This window comes from Notamacropus eugenii, chromosome 7 (genome assembly GCF_028372415.1).
Source record: "Notamacropus eugenii isolate mMacEug1 chromosome 7, mMacEug1.pri_v2, whole genome shotgun sequence".
Lineage (NCBI taxonomy): Eukaryota > Metazoa > Chordata > Mammalia > Diprotodontia > Macropodidae > Notamacropus > Notamacropus eugenii.
Window position 1 is genome coordinate 8,787,964 of NC_092878.1, and position 22,617 is coordinate 8,810,580.

The window sequence follows — 22,617 nt, forward strand, 5'->3', positions numbered from 1 at the left end:
TTGGTTGGCAGCAGGGAAGCACTGAGGATTGTTTAACACAGGTGTGACGTGACCAGACCTAAATTCCAAGAAGATTAATTAATATGGCAATGGTGTAAAAAAAAAAAAAAAGATGGATTAAAGGGGGGAAGTAGAATCAGGAAAACCTGTGGGTACAGTCCAAGCAATTGGTAAGGAAAGCCTATATACTAGGGTGGTAGCAGTGGAAATTAATAGTAAAGGAGAATTGTAGGAAACATTGCAGAGGTAAAATCAACAGGACTTGGTAACTGATTCCATATGAGGTGTAAGAGAGAAGGAAGAGTTCAACATCAAGTTTTTAAAACTATAATGGTATAAATGAATAATGGTTACAAAAGACAGAGTATTTAAGCCAGATCATTGATAACCATAGCATTCATTGCAGCACTTTACATGTCTTCCCCACACAACAACCTTATAATTTTACAGGGTGCTATTCTTATCCCCATTTTATGGATGGGGAAACTGTGGCCCAGCATGCTTAAGTGGCTTGCCCAAGGTCACACACCTGAGGCAGGATTCAAACTCAGGTCTAACTTTCACTCTATCCTCTGCACTACCTAGTTACCACCAAAGATACTCTTCTCCAGATGCTGGCAAGTGGTTTCTGACCAAGGATCTAAGAATTCTCAAGTTTTCTTACCCTTCAAATCCCAGTTGTTTTTTTTTGAACCGGGAAAGTCAGATTTTGAGCACTGAAGCTGAAAGTTACCTTGGAACCCTCAGGTTTTCAAGATAAATTATAGGAACACCTTGGGATAAATCCTTTGCAAATCTTTTGTCAGGGATTAAGCCAGTAATGCTGTGTTACTTGGTGAAGTAGCTCATGTTATCACCAGAGCCCTTTTCTAGTTATGGCAGAGTAAGGCATTCTCTCAACCTGTATAACCATCACCAGTATGCTGAAACCAGCTTGAAAAGGATTCCAGAGCTTCTCAATTGTCAGTGAGTGTTTCTGCATCAGAAATCAACAAACCTACAAATGAGGACTTGATTTACTGTTTTGCTGATTGGACTCTAGATTTAAGAAAGTGATGGGGAAAATGTTATAAAGCTGATCAAACTTAAAATTGTAAATACATTTTTTGGAGAGCTGCTTGTTAAACATTTACCAGCACACCCTTGAACCCTGCCCCTATCTGTACACTAGACAAGAGAATCTAGCCTGCTGGTCATGCCCAAAAGGGAAGTATTGGGCAAGCAAGTACAGCCAGTTCCCATTTAGTAAGCAGATAGCTCTACAGACCTCCCTTTCCCCTAGGGGAGAGGGGAATGGCAGCCTCCATGTGACCCATCCCCTCTTTGGCTCTGCTGCCCTCCAGGCCGAAGAAAGAAGAGGACCCTCTGGCAGAGGTTTGCACTGGTGCTGCTACCAGATGGAGCCAGAGCCCAGCCCAGGGCTGGAGAGTAGGATTTGCATAATGCAAATTTATGTAGAACAAGAACTTGCAATAAATCAATTCCATTTTAAAATTTCAGTTTATACTTTGTGTCCTTCTAGGTAATCATCTTTAAGAAGTTTAAGTCTTAAAATGTTATAAATGTGTTGACCTACAGAATAAGATATAAGATCTTGGAGAAAAAAAAACTGAGGCAGCAGCAAGTTCTCCAAACATAAACTAGAGACATTCAATCAATAAACACTTATTAGTCACCTACTGTGTACCAGCCACTGCGATAAACAGCATTAGTAACTAAGAGAAGCTGGTGTATTTAAATTTCAGGTAAAACTTATAGCAAGGGGAGTTGTTGGGAGAGGAGGTAGCTGCAGAAATACAGGATTCAGAGAACTGATGGAAGATGTTGGGGCATGGAAATTGCTGATATTTATTGGTAACATTTAATATCATTTGGGACTTTAATAAGGGCCAAAGCCTGAACTAATCAGCCAGACTGCTTTGCTTTACTCTAAGAATGCCCTTTTCTGTGTCAGCAACTTCAAAGACCTGTTTAAGACAGGATGCCTGCAAAGAAAGCGGTGGGATTCTTCTCATCTTGGTATCACAGGCATAAAGGAAACTCAGATATCCTGGGATCTTAATTTCCAATTGACTCTACCTTGTCCATTGTCTTGTCTCACTGTGTTTACAACTTATGCAACTAAGAAAATTCCTTTCTCACGGTAAAGTGTATTTAAGCCTGGTCATTCTTGTATCAGACAGTCAGAAGTTTCTCTCTGGCTCCATGATCATGTATCCACTACCTTTAAGGGAATAAACAATTTGAATTTAGCCTGTTTGCCTCTTTTCACCAAACTCTCAGGTCAACATTATACAGGCATCCCACGTTTACAACTACAGTGGGACTTTGGGACACCCTGTTAATCAACACTTTAAAATCTGCAGAAGTTTTTACATATATTTAGTCCAGTTACTAAGGACATTATTTCCATCTTGCACTTGGGGAAACCAAACTCAATGACTTGTCTAGGGTTACACGGGAAGTGGTTGAGATGAGCATTTTAAACCCAGGACTCTGAAGTCCAAAGGTTGCTTTCCACTCTACTACACTGAGGTACACAGGTCTTACCTTGGACAGAAAGCAATGGGAGGTTGCACTGGGAAGCTGGCTTCCCAGGAGGACCACTCATTAGGAAAATTATTTGGAAGACAAGTCAAGCATTAGAGCCTACTATGTACCAGACACTGTGCTAAGGGCTGAGCATACAAAGAAAGCAAAAAGTATCCTTGCTATCCTCAAGGATACATTCTAACAGGGAAGACAACATAAAAACAACTGTATAAACAAGACAGACACAGGATAAACTGCATGTAAACTCACAGGGAAAGCATTATAATTAAGGAACATCGTGAAAGCTGAAACGTGAAAGAAACCAGGAGTCTGGACTGGTGGAGAGAAAGACCATCCTTAAGGACGGTAGTATAACAGTCCAGAAAGGGGAAGGTGAGCTGCCCTACGGTGGCAGCCGTGGGAATGAGGAGGAATTGCCAAAGGAGGTGGACGCTAGGGGACTTGACTGATGAGGTTCCGAGGAAGGGACCAAAAGCCACGGCCCTGGTGGCCGGGGAGGAGAACCTCTAGAGATCTCCAGCATCCTGACCCAGACGGGAGGGCTTTCTGCATAGAGGGGATGAAAGGAAGTCACTGCAGCAGAAAAGGCTCCACATCTAAAGGGCAGTTCTTTGGAGGAGGAAAAGGCGACTGACGGACCGACCACACCGTGACACAACAAGCTCTTCGGGGAGGCTGAAAGGTTTATTCTGAGTAAACCAGACCCAGTTTCCTTTCCAGAGGCAGACGGCCCGATTCTCCCAGACTGCGCAGGGAACGTTTACACTGGGGTTTCCTCCTTCTGCACATCTGATTAACACAGTGACCTGGAGAAGCCCCTGCCCACCGGGCGGGCTGGGGAAGACAATGCGGGCACGGGTTACCTCCAGCTAGAGTCTCGCTGGGCGCTTCCTTAGACCATGCCATCCTTCCCTCGGAGACCTCGGCGCCCAGGGACTGAATTACCGCCTCCATGCCGGTAACGCCCCCCTCCCGCTGGACGCCCAGCTGCCATCTCCTGAGTACTTGATTTCTAAATCCCAAAGTGAGGACAGTCTACGCCCCTCCTCCCCCGCCGCATGGGAGGATCCTCAGACACTCGGGCTGGCTGACCCCCTCCTTTAGGGGGTGTCGGCAGGGTCCGGGGGAGGCCCGTGAGCCGCTCCGGCTGCACACCAGACCCTCTCCCGGTCCTCCTTCTCCTCCGAGCTCACCCGATGCCCGGAGGCATCTCCCAGTTACATTTTACAGAAGGGGAAACTGAGGCACGGAGAGGGGGCACACAGCTAGGACGCGCTAGAGGCGGGATCTGAAGCCAGTCTGTCACAGAAGCAACAAGACAGCTTCAGGAGCGACGTCCCAGGTCAGGTGGCTACTTCTCTTTCCCAGACAGTCCCGGCGGCTTTCTAGCTCCAGGGCCCCTTCTCCCGTTGTGCCCACTCCCACCGTCCTGTCCCTTTAACTGGCGTCGGCTCCGGCGAGGAGCGCTCCGTAACCCCGCCCCCCGCTACACCACGCCCCGCGGGCCTCGTAGGCGCATGAGCAGAACGGGCGCAGGGGGCGGGCCCTTCCGCATTGGGGGCGGTGACCAGCCGTCTGCGCAGGCGCACGGAGCGCCGGCTGCCAAAATGAGGGTGCTTATAGGTGAGTCGTGCCGCGGAGGGGGCGGGAGTCCAGGGAGAAGAGTTAGGAGGTTAGAGAAATCGTAAACCGTGACCCGCCGCCACCCTAGCCTGTGCCCTGGCGGCCTGACCTCAGCCGGAAGCTGACTTTCCTCTGCCCCAGGACTCTGATCACCTCGGCAGCAGAGAGGAGCCGGAGATGGGGGGAGGGGCCCTAGCGAGGCATGGAGGAGGGGGCGGGGCCCGGGGGAGAGGGGAGGGAGAAGATGCTGGAGTTAGAGGGGGCGGGGCCCGGACAGGGGGCGGGGCCTTGGGGGAGAAGATGCTGGAGTTGGAGGGGGCGGGCCCCGGGCAGGGGGCGGGACCGTGGGGGAGAAGATGCTGAAGTTGGAGGGGGCGGGCCCCGGGCAGGGGGCGGGACCGTGGGGGAGAAGATGCTGAAGTTAGAGGGGGTGGGCCCCAGGCAGGGGGCGGGGCCCGGGCAGGGGGCGGGGCCTTGGAGGAGAGTGGGGGGGAGAAGATGCTGGAGTTAGAGGGGGCGGGGCCCGGGCAGGGGGCGGGGCCCGGGCAGGGGGCACCCAGCTGAGGGCCGGCTGCCCTCTGCCAGGCGGTGGGACGGGCTTCATCGGGAGGGCCCTGACCCAGCGGCTGCTGTCCCGAGGACACGAGGTGACCGTGGTCTCCCGCCAGCCGGGTGCCCAGCGCATCACTTGGGTACGTGATATCCGGGGTGGGACCCGCCTCCCCTCCCCGCACTTTCCGGGTCTCTGCGGTCCCAGTCCTTCATTGTTTCTCCTCGAAAAATATATATATCGGTTAAAGCTAAACCTTCGAATAAAACTGAGTTTTTAAAAACTGGTCTTAAGCATCGTCGGCATGGTACGGAAAGAGCCCACATTTAAAGAAGTGTCCCCAGGTACAATTCTCTGTTTTTCTCGCCCTCGAGAATAAGGGGCATCCTTTCTTTAAAGGGTGGTGCGTCCCAGAGAATAAAACTGAGGGGGGGGGAACTGGGGAGAAAACCGTCCTCTTGGAGCATCTTTCTGCTTTCTTTCCGCAGAGTGAGCTCACCCACTCCGGCTTGCCCCACTGCGAGGCTGTGGTCAACTTGGCTGGGGAGAACATTCTCAACCCCTTCCGAAGGTCTCCAGAGCCTGGCAGAGCCCCCTGGTGACGGAGGGAGGGGGTTTCAGGGAGGCCTCGAAGGCCTGACTGCTGTGGGTTTGGTGGGGGGCTGGGGTAGGCAGGGCTTCTGCAAGTGAGCAGACACCCCCACACATGGATCCAGAGGGTTTACTGAGGGGCTGTGTGCTGTGGAAAGGGTCCTCAGCAGGAAGTCTCTAGAAAGCCTAGGGATGAGACAAATGAATGGAAGGAAACTGGAGATCCCACCCTGCAAAAACTGTCTACAGGTGGACTGAGGCCTATCGGAAGGACCTACTCAGCAGCCGTCTGGACACTACCCACATATTGGCTACAGCTATTGCCAAGGCCACACAGCCCCCCCAGGTCTGGGTCTTGGTCACAGGCACAGGTGGGTGTGTGTGTGTATATGTATGTATGTATGTATGTATGTATGTATGTATGTATATATGTATATCACTGATCTTATCTCCCTCTTTGAGGAGAATTGGGGAGGGCTGTACCTTGAACTCTGCCCCTACCTAGGTAAGACAATGAGGTGTGGCTTCTGCCCTGCTGCCATCGCTGTAGGACTTTAATCTCAAGAAAGCAGAAAAGGATGACATTCCTTTCAGCTTCAGAAAGCCATAACCTTACCTTTCCTATCCTATTCTTTTCACCACCACACATGCAAAATAGACCCAATAAAAATGATAATTTTTGAGGTGGTTCAGAGCGGAAGGAAAACCTCTTGGATTCCCTCATCAGAATGAAGGGAGGTGTTATACAAAGAGATGAGCTCTATTTCTGGTATCTTCTGGTATACTTCCTTAAGGAAGTATCAGAAGAGATCCTAGGGGCTCAGGGGAGGGTTACAGAGCTTGTGGGTATCAGTGCAGCTGTAGTCATCAAGAGTGAGAAAAGCAGATGCTAAAGTCACTTGTGAAGGGATAAGGCATGGGGACATTCTTTCTCTGACAGCTTATTACCAGCCCAGCCTGACTGCAGAGTATGATGAGGACAGCCCTGGTGGCAATTTTGACTTCTTCTCAAACCTGGTGTCCAAGTGGGAAGCAGCAGCCAAGCTCCCTGGGGATGCCACACGCCAGGTGGTGGTTCGCTCCGGTGAGGGGGCTAGGGTGGGTTTGGAACTCCTCCTTAGGACTGGAGAGACATGGGTAGGGGAAGCAAATTAGGGAATGTGGGGATGTGTGTTTAAGAAGAAAACAATACATCTCATCTCAGCTTTGGGCCAGTCTTTCAGGCAAGAGCGGTGGGAGGGACAGTGGACCTTGAGGCCTCAGAGTAAGAGGTAACACCAAATTTCCCAACCACTGGTTCTGACAAAAGCCTGAGGCAGAAGGCAATGAAAGGCAGAAAGGGAGGGTTACCTAGAAAAAATGGGAGCAGAAAGTTATCAGTCTAAGGAGCAGAATAAGGACACAGCAGGACTGCCCAGGAGGCTGCTAGGCCTGTGCTGGACAAGGCTCTGATGTGTGCCAGGTGCTGTGCTGGGCCGTGGAGGTGGTGCCATCAGCCACATGTTGCTGCCCTTCCGCCTAGGCCTTGGTGGGCCTATTGGTTCAGGTCGACAGTTCTTTCCCTGGATCCATATTGAGGACATATCAGGGATCCTGGTTCATGCTATTGAGAATGGCCAAGTTAATGGGATCCTGAATGGGGTTTCTCCAGCTTCCTCTACCACCAATGCTGAGTTTGCCAAGGCCTTGGGTGCTGCCTTGGGCCGCCCTGCCTTCCTCCCTCTGCCCAGCCCTGCTGTCCAAGCAGTCTTTGGGCGGGAACGTGCTGTCATGCTGCTAGAGGGTCAGAAGGTGATACCTCGAAGGACTCTGGCCAGTGGCTATCAATATGTCTTTCCAGAGCTGGGGGCTGCCCTGAAACAGGCTGTGTCTTGAAGGGGCTTACCGGTCTTTTTCTGTGACAGGGGCCGTCCTGTTCAGATATTGATCCTGTTAGTATATAACTCATTCCTTAAACATTTTACTGAGGCTCTCAAACTGTGTGTGTATGCACACACACATATAAGTACAAGGTATTTATAATAAAATAACATTAGTAACTTCATTTTGCCCCTATCCACCATTTTATAAAATTAAATTTCAACTTCTTGGAAGTCACCTGATTTTAGAGGTCACGCAATTTCTCCTCCCAACTGTCACCCAACTTAAGGAATGTCACTAAACTGCCTCTCTCCCCTCAGTGTTTCCCCTCTCCACCAGTAAGAAACCAGGTGTCTCAATCCCTATAATCCTGTTTATTTTTCACTCCTTCCAAATTGTTTATTAACTGTATAAAAACCAGTGGTCATTGTCCTTAGCTACCAAGATCCTTGGACCCAATCTGTTTCTGCAGCTGTATATACCCTGATAAATAAATCATTTGTCTGAATGAAACCAGTTCCTTTATTCCACTGTAACAGTTATAACAGTGTGTGTGTGTGTGTGTGTGTGTGTGTGTGTGTGTGTGTGTGTGTGTGTGTGTAAATATACTATTTCATCCTTCACTTTGCTAAGCAACTGTCAGAAATCCCTAATCAGGTTCCTTGGGCAGCCCACCCCCCAGGCTCCTTCCATGGAACTCCACAGCCTGAGTTCATCTTATTACCTCAATTCTCCCTTAAGGTGCACACAGTGCTGAAGTCAACTGCTTTAACCCATTTGGATTTGTCTTGTCTGGACTGGCCACAAGATTCCTTAAATGAGCTGCAATAGTCCTGTTCCAAGCTCTCTTTATTTAGGTTGATCTCAGAGGCCAGAGGCCCGTCCACATAGGGTTCCAGGAATTACACCACATAATACTTTTTTTGACCCTTAAATTTCTTCTATTCCCCTTTCTGAATAGTAAACAAAAATTCCTATCTTTTCAGTCATCCTAGAAACAATGATGTCACTAAATGGGACTATCTCTCCCAGGCAAAGCCCTAAGCCTCCTAGACAATTAAAGAAAACCCATACCTGTGACAAAGTTTATAAAATCCATTCGTTAATATGCTTCCAAGAGAAAATAAAATATCCTCATTTTATAGATGACAAACCTGAAACTTAAGTGAAGTGACTTGTCCACCCACAGTGACAATGAGGAGCTAGAACAGAAACCCAGCATACCACAATGCCTGAACTAAAATGAAGCTAGAGAAGAAAGAACTGATCTTTACCAATACCGTTTATAACAAGATCCTCTCTGTAGACTGATCATTCAAAGCACCAGGTAGTTATAGCCCAGCCCTCAGCAGGGTAGTTAGTGGTAAAGACTTTATTTTGTAAGAATTACAAGAACAATAAAACTTTTCTTTAACGTATAAATAAAACAATGAAGCTGCCAAGCTATCTAGACCTTAAATGGAGAATGTTAGTTTGTAAGGAGCTCAAGATTTCCCCAACAGGGACCGAGAAACCAAGAACTGACCCAGGTAACCTAGTGCAGCATTATAATCAATCCTGTTTCCCAGGGTCCTTAGCACCTGAGGTAGAGCCAGTCTACCTATGTTGGTCCCAAATAATAGGCAAGAATACATTCGTATACCAAGCCTCAACAAAACACATTTAGACATTTTGCAGTTCAAGGAAATGTGTCAACCTATCTGGTTCAGAAACAATCCTTAATGACCTTATAAACAAACAAACATGGCTTGAAATTTTATTTATGGTCCTTATCCTGCTACCAACCACACTCCAAGTATTAGCTTCCCTCCCCAAATACTAAACAAAATCTCTCCCCCAGAGACCTTTTGATGGGCATATAATGATGTCATTAATGGGAGTGCCCATCCCAAACAAAGCCCCCTTCACAAGAGATTCTGAAGATTGGAGTCTTAGAACCCAGTAACCCTATTCCTAGTTATGGTCCCCTTTTTTTAAAAGGAGCCAGAAGCACCTATGCTGGCATGGGTGAGGACTTGGGGGAGTGCCTGAGAATAAAATGTGAGATAAAGAAGCCAGGAAAGGATCTCCAGGGTAGGGATGGGAATAAAACATGAACCTCTGATTCCTAGTCTGTTTCTTTCCTCTCTTGTCCTCCACTCCCCAGAAACATTAGTCATTTGGTAACCAGCTTCCTCCACTCTTTTTCAGGTAAACAGATTGCAATCAGGTGACCATCCCTATTCATTATATACATATACCAACTTACACACACACCTTCATACATAATACAGGTGTGTTCCTACATGTGGATTTTAGTGAGTCAAATGATGACCTGTGATCATTTCAGAGATGTTTTATTATCATTCAACTGATTGTGGCTCCCCACTTCTGCAAGTTTAGCCACAGCCACAGTCAGGTTGGAGTTAATAGTCAGTAAGCAAACAAGTACCCTAGACAGAAGCTGCCTTTTTAAATGAACCCTGAAAATATTTTTGTAAACTTAATTATCACACATAAGCCCAAATGTAACTACAGGATACATTTGGATTGGGGGTTGTCTAAAATGGAAACAGCCTGGGATTTCTCACACTAAGGCCAACCTAAGATCTGCTTGGGACAACTTGGATACCAAAGAGTTTCACCTAAAATGAAATGAACTCTATAAACTGCAAATAACCATACCTAGAAACTGGTAGAGCTCCAGGCCCTTTCTCCCCAACAAGAATTTTTATTTCCATCTTATAGATGGAGAAATAAAAGTTTAGGTTTAGCCCAAAGGAAGTTGAGTACCCCTTTGCCAAGGTTACTAGACCCAGGCCTAGAACCCAAGTATTCCAATTCCTAGATGAGCACAATTTTTACTACCTCCCTCCTGTGTCCACATGTAATCTCTCATAACACAAAGACTTCCAAGGTTTGGCAGAACCTAGTACTCCTCCAGTGTCCCTGGGAACCAGTTTATTCACGGAGTGGTCCTGGCCTCCCAACCATCTGGGGCCAGGCAGGCCTGCCAAGCGGAAAAGCGGCCCCCGCTTCCTGCCCCTCCACTTTACCTATGGTTCCCCAGATCTTACTCTTAAGTCAGAAGCAGGACCCAACTGCTCAGATCACCAGGATACACCTTACTGGCAACCCCCATTCACTGAAGGGCTCAGAAATTCAGACTGAGCAGAGCCTCTGACAACTGGTTGAGGTCCCTATTAGAGGGGTTCCGCTGTAGGATGAAGTCCACCTTATGGTCCTGTCCCCAAAACACTTCCAGCAGCTTGTGCCGAAGCTGCTCAGTCTCTCTTGCCCTGCGTAAGCCACTAATTCCCTCATCTTCCTCCTTTTGCTCCTGTTGCTTTGGTTGAATTTCAGATTCTGTCAGGCCCCTGGTGTGGGGTCGAGGCTGAGATCGAGGTCGAGGTAGAGGTCGAGGGTGGGCTCCGGATCGACCCTGAGATCGGGCCCTGGAGCTGGGTCGGGAAGGTCGGCTGTGGGGAGGCCCTCGGCGACCAGCTGAGCGACCTCTTGAAGCCTGCAGCCTGGGAAAAGAGGACCAAGATACTAGAGAGTCGATGGAGAACTGAGACCATTACCTAAATGCCCTTGAAGGAGGAGGAAAAGAGGGGCCATAACCATGGAAGTTCTCAGAGCTGAACATTAGAGAAAAATTAACTCAGTTCCATAGCAGAGCCTGAAAAGATAAAAACTCCTTCTGAAAAGGTCCAGTCCAGAAAAGGCTCACTCACCCTCTAAGTCCTGCCATACCCAAATACCCTGATCAAAAACCTGAATTGTTTGTGGAGGCCCTGGGATATTGTCTGGCCCAGAAAACTTTGTCTCAGAATTCCCTAGAAGAGCAGTTTGTCTGCAAGTCCCTGGCAATTCATCCAAATGTCCAGACAACTGCCCAGAAAGGGATCATGATGCCACCCAGGCAAATGGGGCTGGAGCTTTCTGTAGCCGAGATTGTGTAGGAGGAGGGGACCACAGAGTAGCAAAAGCAAAGGAGCAAGGGAGGGGAAGGTTTGACTGATTACCCATTTGGTTTCTTGAGCAACTCATCCAGGGTGGGGCCCTCACGCCCCAGCGGGTCATCTGGGACCATGAAGATGTTCCCCACAATAGTGAAAGGCAGCAGACTAGGGCAGAGACAGAAGAGATACCATCACTGAAACCATCAAGAACATCCCAAACTTCATAGCCTGCCCCAAGGGATGCTTCACTAGACAACTCATCCCACCAAAACTATTAGGAACCATTTTCAGCCCCAATACTTTCTTATAGCCCCTATCCTCCATTTTTGAGGAAGGTGAGAAGCCCTGTGCCCCACTCTCCAAGAAAGGCTTCCTCACCGCTCTCTGATGATCTCTGCCCACTTCACAGATTCATCTGATAAGTCTCGGAACTGGTCATTGGAAACTATGACGCCATCAGTTTTTTCTGCCAGCTTCACCATGAACCTGCCCACATGAGGTAAAGAGTAATGCATTTATTCATTCCTGGAACTTTTAAAATACCCTCCCCTTCCCTCCAATTCAAATCCTGGGGAGTCCACATAAACACCATGACCTACTCTCACAGATCAAGATTTCTGAAGATGGGCTTCCTCCCATTTACCCCCCTTCACCCCACATTAGGCTATCCATAATCATTTTGATGGAATCCTAATAAAGCTGCCCCCCAGTCCCAACATTCTAACTTCCTTATGGGCCCCACTGAACAGCAGACATATCCTGATTTAACCACACAATCTGGCTTTAGCCACATCACTGCCCCCAGACTCAATCAAAGGCCTCACTGAACAGTGACTCAATATAGCCATTGCGCCCCCCCCCAACTCCCCTACAATATCCTAACTCCCTTAAATATGCCTTATTGCCTCACCAGAACAGCCAGCAGGCATGGCCATGAATCATGCCCCACTAGAACAGCAGGTATGTCCATGTGATGGGAGCCCAGCCACTGCCTCTAGCTAGCCACTGCCCCCAGACCCATTTCTCATATTTCTCACAGAAACAGCAGGATTGTCCATGCACTCAACCACAACCACATCCATCTAATCTCAGACAGGACCACAATAGTCAGCCAATCAGAAAGCAACACTGTCAGGATGCCCAAGCAGGATGTGGACCCCAAAACAATAGAAGGGACTTTCCCTAAGTAGGCACCTGCACAGTAAGAGCAAAACTTGTCCTTTAGGGGAACTTACGTAGAAAGGCTTATTATAATATTATTATACATATATGCCCCCCCAAATGGTTTTTCTGTATGTATTGTAACCACATGCATAGTTCCACTGAGGCTAGGACCCCTCCTCTATTATCAATCCTTTGACAGACCTCTCCTGCCCTTTCAATATCCCTATATTCTGTTATGCAATTGTATCTTTTGCCCTATAAAAATCCCTGGCTTCCTCTGATAAGTTACTGAGAGGTGTCACTCCCAGTAAATGTCTTTGCTTGGATTGGAGATGGTCTGAGTTTGAATTCTTTCCCCCACAACACAACACAACACGAAACCACAATTCCAACCATCTAAAGCACGTGAGGTAAGAACCTGGGGACAAGGAAACACCAAAGAGTCAGCACAGAAGACAGACCCAAAGGATCCTAACACCACTTTGATAAGTGTTTTCTTGGGTTCTCCAGACTCAAGCTCCTGAGAGACCTAATGTGACCAACTTAACTCCTGGGCCCTATCTCAACAGATCCAGGGGCTGCCTTCTCCTCCCCTATACTTTCTGCCATTTTCCTTTCACTCTCTTTTCCTCACCCAGCTCCTGCTTCTTCTCTCTCATTCATTTAGCAATTATTTATTGACTCCCTTATACCCTACTCTGTGCTAGGCAGACCCTACTGTAGAAAACAGCATCATCCCACCCCCGTCCTCAGGAATCTCCTAACACAGGTAGGAGCCATGTCATACTCACACAAGGCAGAATGGAATGGTGAAAAAAAGAGCCGAGTCGAAAGACCTGAATTCCACTAACTGACATTTACTAGCTGTGTGACACCAGACAAGTTACATGACTTTTCTGATACCCACTACCGACCTATGGCATTGTTCTCACATTTCTTTACTAATGAAGACCTATGCAATAATACTGTGAAAATAGTAGAAAGGGCACTAGAAAAAAAATTCAGGTGAGATCTGGATTTGAATCTCACTTACTAGTTATGTGTTCTTGAAGAGTCAATGAACTTTTCCAAGCCTCAGTTTCCTCATCCCCAAAATGGAAAGCAAAGGATCATAGATTTAGAACCAGAAGGAACCTTAGGGCTCATCTTATCCACTTCCTTCATTTTACAAAGGAGAAAACTGAAGCTCAGAAGGTTAAGTAACTTACCCAAGGTCACGTGGCAATAAGTTTCAGAGGTGGAATTCAGACCTTGGTCCTCTGGCTCTCAAATACAAGTCTTGGCTCACAGAGTTGTTGTAAGGTCAAATGAGATGTTTGTAAAACTCTTTATAGAACATTAAGTACTGTGTAATTGTCAGCTACATTAGGTGTTATTATAATAGCCTATTATATATATATGATGTGCCTATAGCATATATATCATACGATATATTATACGTATATAATATATATTATTACAAGCTCAGAGAAAGGAGGTATAATTACATGTTGTGGTATTCAGGGAAAGTTCCATGTTTAATGGTACTGAAATGGGCTTTGAAGGATGGGTAGAGTGTGGAGGGCCAAGAGGAAATGACCAAGGTTTGAAGGCTGGAATGTCCAAGACATGTTCTGGAGATAATCTGTAAACTAGTCCAGCCGGAGCTAAGGGATGTGTGTATGAGAGCAGTGGAAGTTAAGACTGAAAATGAAAGCTGTACTCAGAATGTGGAAGGTCTTCAGTTCTAGGCTAAGGATTTGACAAGGTTTCACAGCCAGTTATTATTGCATATCAGTGACCACAGGGAAAGGAATGGAATTTAGGAGGTGACTGCAAGATGGCTTGAGGTCATAAAAGCCTAAGTGAGGACAATTGAAAGCCTCCTTAGGCAATTCTGGAGATTTTCCAGTACCAGCTCCTAGGGGCCTATCATCTGGCCTCAGACGTACCGCATACACTGGATTGGCTTAGCCCACTGCGGCTCAGAGCTGCCTGAACTTAAATGACTTGCCAGCTTTATTTCACGTGGCCTTTTTAAAACTTCCTACAGCATTTTATTTGTACTTTTCTTACGGAACTGATCACATCTTGCCCGGTATTATAGTCAAATGTTTCTGTTTCTTCCTTATCATTTTACAGACTGTGAGGTCGGGCAGGAGCAAAGTCTACCTCCACAGTATCTAACATCCATCCCTTTTTCTCCACTCAGACTATCACCACCCTAATGCAAACACTCCTCGCGTCACCCCTAGATCATTACAATAACCCTCTAAATGGGTCTCCCTGCCGCAAGTCTTTCCCTCCTACTTTTTCAGGATTACTATACGTCATTCCCCTTCATGAACTCTTCAGTCCAGACAAACTGGCCTTTCCACTATACCTCACATTGATGGGTGTGAGGAATAGTAGGGGAGCTTGGACCCCAATTTCAAGACCACATTTCTCTCTAGACAAACTCTCCTTGACAGTTTTCTCCCCCAGCCCAAGCACACTCTGCCTAGCAATAATTCATGAGTAGGCCCCCAGTAAACTACCTTTCCTCATCATAAGAACAAGCTGACCTCTAAGGAGTTCTGTTGTAAAAACAGGACTAAGTGGTAACCACAGAATTATCATGTATTGATTCCCAGTTGTTCAATGCAGAAGTCAAGCTATACACATCAACTCTCAAAGCTATCTTGCTACAGACATAAGGGACCAAAAATATACCCCTGAGAAGCCCCTTGCCCTGGTTTCTGCCTCTGACCAAGGCTGTAGATTATCACCTAATTAGCATATCTGCCAGATAATCCACTATTTTTCCTATATAAACTTTAGTATCACTCCAGTTAAATTGCAAGTTCCCTAAGGAGCTCTGCCTACCATATTGGCATTACAATAAACCTTTGCCACATTGACTTATGGAGTGCTTGAGTCTGTGAATTCATTCCATGGGATCCTCTCCTGTACTTCAGTCCTCCAGGGGTCCCTGAATTCCCCGCCTCAAACTGCATCAACACTCCACAATTTCATCTCTCCAAGCCTTTGCATAGGCTGTCCCCTGCCTGGCAAGCACTCCCTCCTCACCTCCACCTCTTCAAATTCAAAGCTTAACTCTACTGCTACCTCTTACAAAAAGTTTTCCCCTGATCTCCCCAGCCACTAGCGCTTCTACTTCAAAATCACCTGGTATTTGTTTTGCATATATCTTAATATAAAAGCAGCATGGCTCAGTAGGTGGAAAGCTGGCCTCAGATTCAGGAAACTGGGTCCAATATCCGTTTCTGACACCCACTGGCTCTAGGACCCAGAGCAAGTTATATAACCTCTCAGGGCCCCAGACAACTCTCTAAGACCACAAATAGCTCAGAAGGTAGAGGTAGATCCCTAGATAAATGAAATTAGAGAACTGCCCAGCCTCAGACACTTGCTAACAGTGTGACTCTGGGCAAGTCACTTAACCCAGTTTGCCTCAGTTTCCTCATCTCTAAAATAGGCTGAAGAAGAAAATGACAAACCACTCCAGTATCTTGGCCAAGAAAACCCCAGATGAGGTCATGAAGAGTAAACTGAACAGTAACAATTTTACCACCACAAAAATATCAATCTGGGAGGGGAACGCACACCCTCAGTTTCCCCGAGGGTACAAAAAACAGTTGCTATTTATATTCATTGAGGGACAGTGCATTTAGAGTTGGAGGCTATTTTGGCCATACAAAGAAAACCACAATGACTGGAATTTAAAGGCTTAGTCAAGTAGCTTCATCTGAAACACAAAGTGTTTTTTAAAGCCTATTTTTCTAGACTACATTTCAAGAAATCATAAATGAAAACTGATTTAGCTCTCTCAAAATAAATAATATTTTTTAAAAAATCGAGCCCCACAGGGCGACCAACAGAAGATGATTAGGATGGTGAGGGACCTTATAGCACTGAGTTGGAGGAACTGGGAACATTTAGCCTAGAGATTAGGAAGGATGGGAAGGCTGGCTCAAGATACAGAAGGAGAGACTGTTCTGCTGGGAGGCCAAGAGCAGAGAGAAAAGCAAAGGATGTAAGGAGCAGAGAGAGTCACTTCCTAAAATTTACAGCAGTGAAGCTCAATGTGAAGAAAGATGTCTACGGTAAATCTGGACAGCTACCAAAAAGCAGGGACATCTATCACCTTGCTGACAAAGGTCTGTATAGTCAAAGCTATGGTTTTTCCGGTAGCATTGTATTGCTGTGAGAAATGGGAAATAAGGAAATCTGCGTGTCCCGGAATCGACTCTCTCGAATGGTGGTGCTGGATGATGAGATTAGCGGAAACCTTTCCGGGGATAACAACTGCAAGCTGGAGAAGACTTTGGAGAGTCCCTTCAACAGCAAGGAGATCAAATTAGTCCATACCTAAAGAAATTAATTCAGGCCATTCATGGGAAGGCCAAATACTGAAGCTGAAGATTACACTTAGATCACATAATGAGAGGACAGGACTCATTGGAAAAGCCCTGATGTTGGAAAAGATTGAAGGCAAAAGGAAAATGGATGGCAATGGATGAGATGGATAGTATCATGAAAGGAATGATCATGCTTGGACAGACTGTGAAAGATGGTGGAAGACAGAAGGACCAAGACATGCTATGTGATCTGTGGGATCCTGGAGAGTATGCTGAGATTGAATACTGAATAACGATTTTCCTAACAATTAGTGCAGCTTGAAAGTGAAATGAGAAGTTCTGGGAGGTAGTGGGTTCCCCCTCAATAGACAATCTTCTCTACTACTCCCCCAAGCTTTGACTGGAAGACAATTTTTTGCTCAAATACAAGTGGGCGTATCACACTATAAGGGTAATCCTGAGTAGTTAGCCATTTCCTTCTTAGCTCATGTTACAGGTAAAGAACTGAAACTGGGTTAAGTGACATGCCCAAGGTCACATAGTAAGTATCTGAGATCAGATTTGAACTCAGGGAAGATGAGTAGTCAGGGCTCAAGCCATCTAGCTCCAGCCAGCCATCTAGCTACCACTGAGTTCCCTTACCACTATGAAATTTAGTGCTTCTCTCAAGCTGGCTGAACACTTCTCCATTCATCTAACCTTTCATGTGTGGATTGAATTAATGAGTGAAAACAATCAGAGCAGATTTCTGGCCTAAGAAAGGATCATCAGATATCTGAGATGGGATCAGAGATGCTTGTGTTCAAGGGACCTCAAGGAACTGAGAAGCCAGCCCCTACATCCCTGATAGGAGCTAGATTCATCACTAATCGAATTAGAAGGACCTTAGGGTCCAAGCCCCTCATTTTCCAAATGAAGAAACTGAGCCTTAGAATCTTGGTGGTAGCCCACAGATTTCATTCTAGTCCTGTCTTCTTTTGGCTCTTCCTCCAGAGCTCCTAAAACACTCTATCTCAAAAAAAAAGTTTCCTTCTCGAGAGAAATTGATGGTTCTCCCCTAATCCCAGTGACCACAATGAAAAGTATGTATTCCTGGCATTTTTGCTGTGTTTCCAGAGAGGACAGAAGCAAGTCTCACACACACACACACACACACACACACACACACACACACACACACACAAGAGGACTTGGGGGGAGAACTGAGACTGGCACAATTGTAAGTCTTTCTTTGTACTTCCCATACTTAGCCCAGTCTCTGGATCATAGCACTTAATAAATTGCGTGTTGACTGTCTTAAGTGACATGACAGAAGGGGCATTGATATCAACCTTCCCCAACTTGAGCTGAGAATAGGTTCTTCTAACCTCCCCTCCTCCATGGTTCTCTCTGCCCTCCCTTCATTCCCCTGTCACCAAGGCTAGGGCTTTGGGGGTGGGGAGTACCTGTCATCATAGGAGGTAATCCTCTTCCCTTCCACAATTCGAGAGGGGGTGACAAAGAGCAGCCTGAGGGACTGTAGTTTAGTCAGGAAATGACGTTCTGTGGGGGAGGGATCCAGATGAGGGTGGGAAGGGATTGAATGGCCTGGTTAGTCCCTGGGTAGGGAAGGTAGGTAGTGGGTAAATAAGAGTCTTGGGGTGAAACTCTGCTCACCTTTCACTTTGGCATCCTTCCTAAGACGACACTGAGGCACAAAGACAGTGATCTCCCGGTGCCCCCGATCCCAGAAATACTGCACAGCTAAGGCAATGCCCCGGCAGGAGAAGAAATGCTGGAGGCCATGGCTGAGAAAGCAAAGAGCTGGGATTAGACTGGTGTCCACGTTGAGAACAAGGCACTTCATCCATACCCCTGTGTCTAAGGCATCCTCCAGGGGGCTCAAAGAGAGCAGACAGACCTATCTTTGGATATAACAAGAAGCAACCAGTGAGACAGGAAAAAAAATATCACTGGCCACAGAGTCCAAAGTGCAGGATCTAGTGCAATCTCCTCCCCATTTTACAGGAAACTGAGGCTGAAGTTAAATGACTTGCTCAAGGTCCCATAGGTAGAAAGTGACAGAGCTACCATTTGAAAGCAGGTCCTCTAGTGCCAAAATCAGCACTCTCTATAGGCAGTCTCTTAGCCTCCACAATGTAATGCTGAAGCCACCCTCGGTGTCTTTAGTGAAGCATTATCTTTACAAATAATCTGAGATCAGTTTATCTAGTAAACAAGACAGAGAGGGAGGCTTTCCCAAAATCACATAGCAAATGAATCACTCTGCTGAAACTAGAACCAAAGACCCAGATTGAGATTTCAGTCCCTTTCCCAACTAGCCACATTACTGAAAACAAGTAACATCATATCTCTGCACCTCCATTTTCATTTCTTCACCTACAAATGACAATAATCAGGGGGATGTTGACAAATGTTTAACAACCAGCTCTCTCGGGGGGAAGACATATACCTATAACACATTTACATTTGGTCTACATTATTAGCATTTTCTGGGTTATTTTCTTAAGTCTAGACCATGAACAGAACAGTAAATTAAGCGTTTATTTGTAGCATTTGCCAATTTCTGTGGGATAAATGCTCACACTGAAAATCTAACCCTTCAAGTTGGCTACCAGGACAGCACTGAAAAATACTTTCACTACCTAGTTCACCATGTGGCTTCAGGTGCTTTGCTGGAATCAGGAAAACCTGAGTTTGAATTCCATCTGGACAAGTCATTTAATCTGTCTGCCTCAGTTTCCTCCACTGTGAAATGAGGATAATTAAATAGTATATATCTCATGGTCAGTAAGAGTACAAGTAAAGCACTTCACAAATCTTAAAGTGCTGTATAAGTGCTAACTATGGTTAGGATGACTATTATCATTTTCTTTAAGCCCTCCCTAACAGTGCCTTCAGGCTGGAGGTCAGAAGAGTACTCACTTCATAGCTATATTGCTGCCATCGAGGACAACATGTCGAAGACCTGTTGCACCAGGAACATTGGTGAGGTTCAAGGAAAACGGCATCTTCAAGGCCTCCAGAAAGCGCTGGGTTTTGGTCACCTCACAGCTGCCACCAGTGTTGCCACCTAAGCTTCCTTTGGGAGTCTCCTGCTCCTTAAGTCCCACTGACTGCCCATCCCCAGGCTTTGGAGAAACAAGCCATGTGGGCTGAGCCCCAGGTAGAATGTTGGGCCCCACTGGTGGGGAGGATTCTCCATTGTTGAGCTGAAGGAGGGGCGTTAGGGGGCCCCTCCACTGCTGGTCACACACCACTGCCTGAGGAGAATGGCCATAGGAATCAGCTGCAGCCTGTTTCACTCCTCGGAGGAAGTCAGCCTTGACAGTGAGTGGGCTCGGGAATTGATCTTGGCTCTGGGGCCCTTCTCCTTGAGACATATCATCAGGTTGATCCTCTCTTTTTAAGGCCTTTCCTTCCAGACACCATAATGTGTCCTGGTCCTCCTCCCTATTATGTCCCCTTTTCCCACAATCCCTCTGCCCAAGGGGCCCTTCTCTGTCCCATTCTCTCCCCATAGTCAAGTCATCCCCATTCCAATCTCTCTCCCCAAGGAACCCATCTTTCCCCCAGTTCCTTTCCCTAGATAGATAATTTCTTTCCTCAGGGATCCCTTCCCTCCTCCAGTTCCTCTGCCCAGGTAATCCCTCCCTGGGACTCCCTGGTCTCTCCAAGTTTCTTTGCCCAGAGAAATTCTGTGTATGGGAGTTCTGTTCCCGGACCAGTTCTCCAATCCTCCTGGAATCCTCCTCTCCCGTGAACCACAGTCTTTCCCAGTCTCTCTCTCCAGGATCAGAAGGCAGACACTCTGCCCTAGCATAAACCCCTTCCTTAACCCCTTCCTGGTCAACAGACCTGGTGCCCAATGAGACAATGTCATCCTCTCTGACTTCTCTGCCCTCACTCGAAATCTTTCTAACAGGGTCCTCCCAAACACCATTCCCCAAGAGAACTGGGCTCCTCTCTTGCCCCTGAGGAGGTTCTGGAAGTCCTTGCTCCCTACCTGCCTCTCTTGCCAAGTTTAACAGCCACTCCTGGACAGGCACTGGCAAATCCAGGAGAGCCCTGGATTGCTCATCCCCATACCTCCCAACCAGGGCCTTGAAGGCCTGAGTCACTTGTTCCCCAGCACTCTTGGACTGTGGACACTGGAGACCACCTTGCCTCAGCTTCCCTAACAGATCTTCCATCCTGCTTTGGGCCATAACAAAGGCTTCGATCAGGCCCCCCAGTAACAGAGAGCCTGGGGCTTGGGGCACCATGTGAGCTGAAGTACCCCAACACAGGCAGTCCAGGAAAAGACCCCCAGCACCAAAGAAGACACAGTGCAGGGCTGCAGGGTAGCTGACTTCCTCCCACACCTCTGGATTGCAAAGGCCTTTCAGGTACTCCTGGAGGAAAGGAAAGGGAAGGAATCATTCTTCTAGCTAATTTCTGTCCTTCTGGTCTGTCTACGCACTCTTCACGCCCTCCCCCCCAGAGCTTCCAGTATTGTGGCTACACACACACACACACAGACACAGACACACACACACACACACACTCACTCACACACACACACACACACACACACACTCACTCACACACACACTCACACACACACACACACACACACACACACACACAACACACACACACAGAAGGGGGAGGGAGGTGGTGCCGTTTAGGAAGGAGAAGGAATCTCAGCTCTCCCTCCCCACCCCAGCCTCTGTATAGAGAGAAGTTGAAACTTGGCAACCTGCAAGAAATGAAACCAAAAATCAAAAGGCAGCGAGAGCCAGGAAATCCCCGAGCGATGGGCCAGAGAGGCGGAGGAAGTGGACGAGGGACAGCAGCGACTCCGGCCAAGGGGAGCCTCTCCAAGAGCAGGACCACGGGCCCTCTGGGGGACCTTCTCCCCCCCTCCCACCCCCACCCCCCCAGCCCGAGGGAAGGGGAAGTGTCACCTTGGCTCTGCCCACGTTCTCCCGGGGCCCCTCCAGCTGCAGCCAGATGTGGGGGCTCCCCGCGCAGGCCTTCTCAAGGACACTCAGCCGCACTCGGAAGATGCGCTCCACCTGAGGCCGCTGTTTCAGCACTACGTCCTCCGCATCGGCCAGCACCGTGAAGCGGTCCGTGGTCCCAGGAGCGGCCCCCGACGGGAGCATGGTGGCCGGGCCAGCCCTGACAGCGTGGGAAGAAGCCAGGCTCAGACATGGCAGCCCCTCTGCGCGAATCCTCCCCGCTCCCAGGATCGGATCTGGCTCCAACGTCATAGCCCCGAACCTCAAGTCCCACAGGGTTAGCCAACTACGCTCCGCCCCTATCCCCCCAGCTGACCCCGGGGACGGTGCTCCTGGTGGTGGTCCTGGCTGCCCCGTCGTGGGGCTGTCCCATCCAGGGGCATAAACCTCTGCTGCTCTCTCGGGCTTTCTGAGTCCTCGTCTCCTCGGTCTCCCCTAGTACTTCCATCCCTCCCCTGGGGAGAAATGGGAAGGTGGAAAGGCGCTGATCCGTCTTGGCTCCCGGAGTACCTAGAGCTTATGGCCAGCGATCTCGGTGTCCTACAGCTCGTGAGCCCGAAGCTCCCGCCCTGGAGGTAGAGGGGCAAGAGGGAGCAGGTCTGGAGTTCCACCGGACCCTGGCAGACCCCAGGTTCCTGACTGTCTCACGTACACAACTGCTTTCCTCCTCACTTCCTGGTCAGGGGAGGAGTTTTACTCAGCTCCACCCTGGGGCTGACCTGGCCCTGGCGACTTTGGGTCTCCACCCAGGCTGTCAGAGGGCGGGGGCAAAGGGGTGATGGGGAGGAGGGCGGAAGACGACCAGAGGCTCGCTCTAGCCTGTCCCTATTCCTGTCCCCCGTCCATCTTCCCTCCTTCCATCTTTTACTTCTGACTTCTTCCTGCCCTTGCCTTTCTCCTTATTTTCTCTCTTCTTTCTTCCTGCCTCAGTTTTCCATAATTCTCCCCTCTGCCAGCCTCCCCTAGTACATTGTTTATAAATTGGA

At 47.9% G+C, this 22,617-nt stretch overlaps 2 protein-coding genes across 7 annotated transcripts; one reads left to right on the forward strand and one right to left on the reverse strand.

Moving 5' to 3' along the window:
* The first annotated feature begins 2,798 nt into the window (after positions 1-2,798).
* On the forward strand, positions 2,799-7,690 carry SDR39U1 (short chain dehydrogenase/reductase family 39U member 1). 4 transcript variants are annotated; one of them, XM_072622454.1, is made up of 6 exons: positions 2,799-4,176; positions 4,762-4,868; positions 5,215-5,324; positions 5,567-5,688; positions 6,258-6,401; positions 6,780-7,690. In XM_072622454.1, the coding sequence occupies exons 1-6, from the start codon at positions 4,071-4,073 to the stop codon at positions 7,190-7,192; spliced, it is 1,002 nt and encodes a 333-aa protein (XP_072478555.1). In that variant the 5' UTR covers positions 2,799-4,070; the 3' UTR covers positions 7,193-7,690. The 4 variants fall into 4 exon arrangements, with proteins under 4 accessions (XP_072478555.1, XP_072478556.1, XP_072478557.1 ...); XM_072622455.1 differs by having other exon boundaries at positions 3,670-4,176; positions 5,215-5,297; XM_072622456.1 differs by lacking the exon at positions 4,762-4,868 and adding an exon at positions 5,021-5,070 and having other exon boundaries at positions 4,146-4,176.
* Positions 7,691-9,497: 1,807 nt separating this feature from the next.
* On the reverse strand, positions 9,498-22,296 carry KHNYN (KH and NYN domain containing). Of its 3 annotated transcripts, none has more exons than XM_072622451.1 (8): positions 22,142-22,296; positions 21,575-21,791; positions 19,551-21,019; positions 18,282-18,412; positions 18,071-18,167; positions 11,500-11,607; positions 11,185-11,286; positions 9,498-10,686 (listed from the first exon to the last, which is right to left on the reverse strand). In XM_072622451.1, exons 2-8 carry the CDS (start codon positions 21,773-21,775, stop codon positions 10,311-10,313), a joined length of 2,484 nt encoding a protein of 827 aa, XP_072478552.1. In that variant the 5' UTR covers positions 21,776-21,791; positions 22,142-22,296; the 3' UTR covers positions 9,498-10,310. The 3 variants fall into 3 exon arrangements, with proteins under 3 accessions (XP_072478552.1, XP_072478553.1, XP_072478551.1); XM_072622452.1 differs by lacking the exon at positions 22,142-22,296 and adding an exon at positions 21,948-22,030; XM_072622450.1 differs by lacking the exon at positions 22,142-22,296 and having other exon boundaries at positions 21,575-21,939.
* Between the last annotated feature and the right edge of the window lie 321 nt (positions 22,297-22,617).

What these genes read in the sequence shown, in the direction of transcription:
- SDR39U1 (XM_072622454.1), top strand. Translation starts at nt 4,071, where the DNA reads ATGAGCAGAACGGGCGCAGGGGGCGGGCCCTTCCGCATTGGGGGCGGT. An exon ending in CAAAATGAGGGTGCTTATAG is followed by an intron (nt 4,177 to 4,761) that starts GTGAGTCGTGCC and finishes GCCCTCTGCCAG; the next exon opens with GCGGTGGGACGGGCTTCATC. An exon ending in GAGCCTGGCAGAGCCCCCTG is followed by an intron (nt 5,325 to 5,566) that starts GTGACGGAGGGA and finishes AACTGTCTACAG; the next exon opens with GTGGACTGAGGCCTATCGGA.
- KHNYN (XM_072622450.1), bottom strand. Translation starts at nt 21,883, where the DNA reads ATGACGTTGGAGCCAGATCCGATCCTGGGAGCGGGGAGGATTCGCGCA. An exon ending in GAAGGATGCCAAAGTGAAAG is followed by an intron (nt 18,168 to 18,281) that starts GTGAGCAGAGTT and finishes CCTCCCCCACAG; the next exon opens with AACGTCATTTCCTGACTAAA. An exon ending in ATTACCTCCTATGATGACAG is followed by an intron (nt 11,608 to 18,070) that starts GTACTCCCCACC and finishes TCATGTGGGCAG; the next exon opens with GTTCATGGTGAAGCTGGCAG.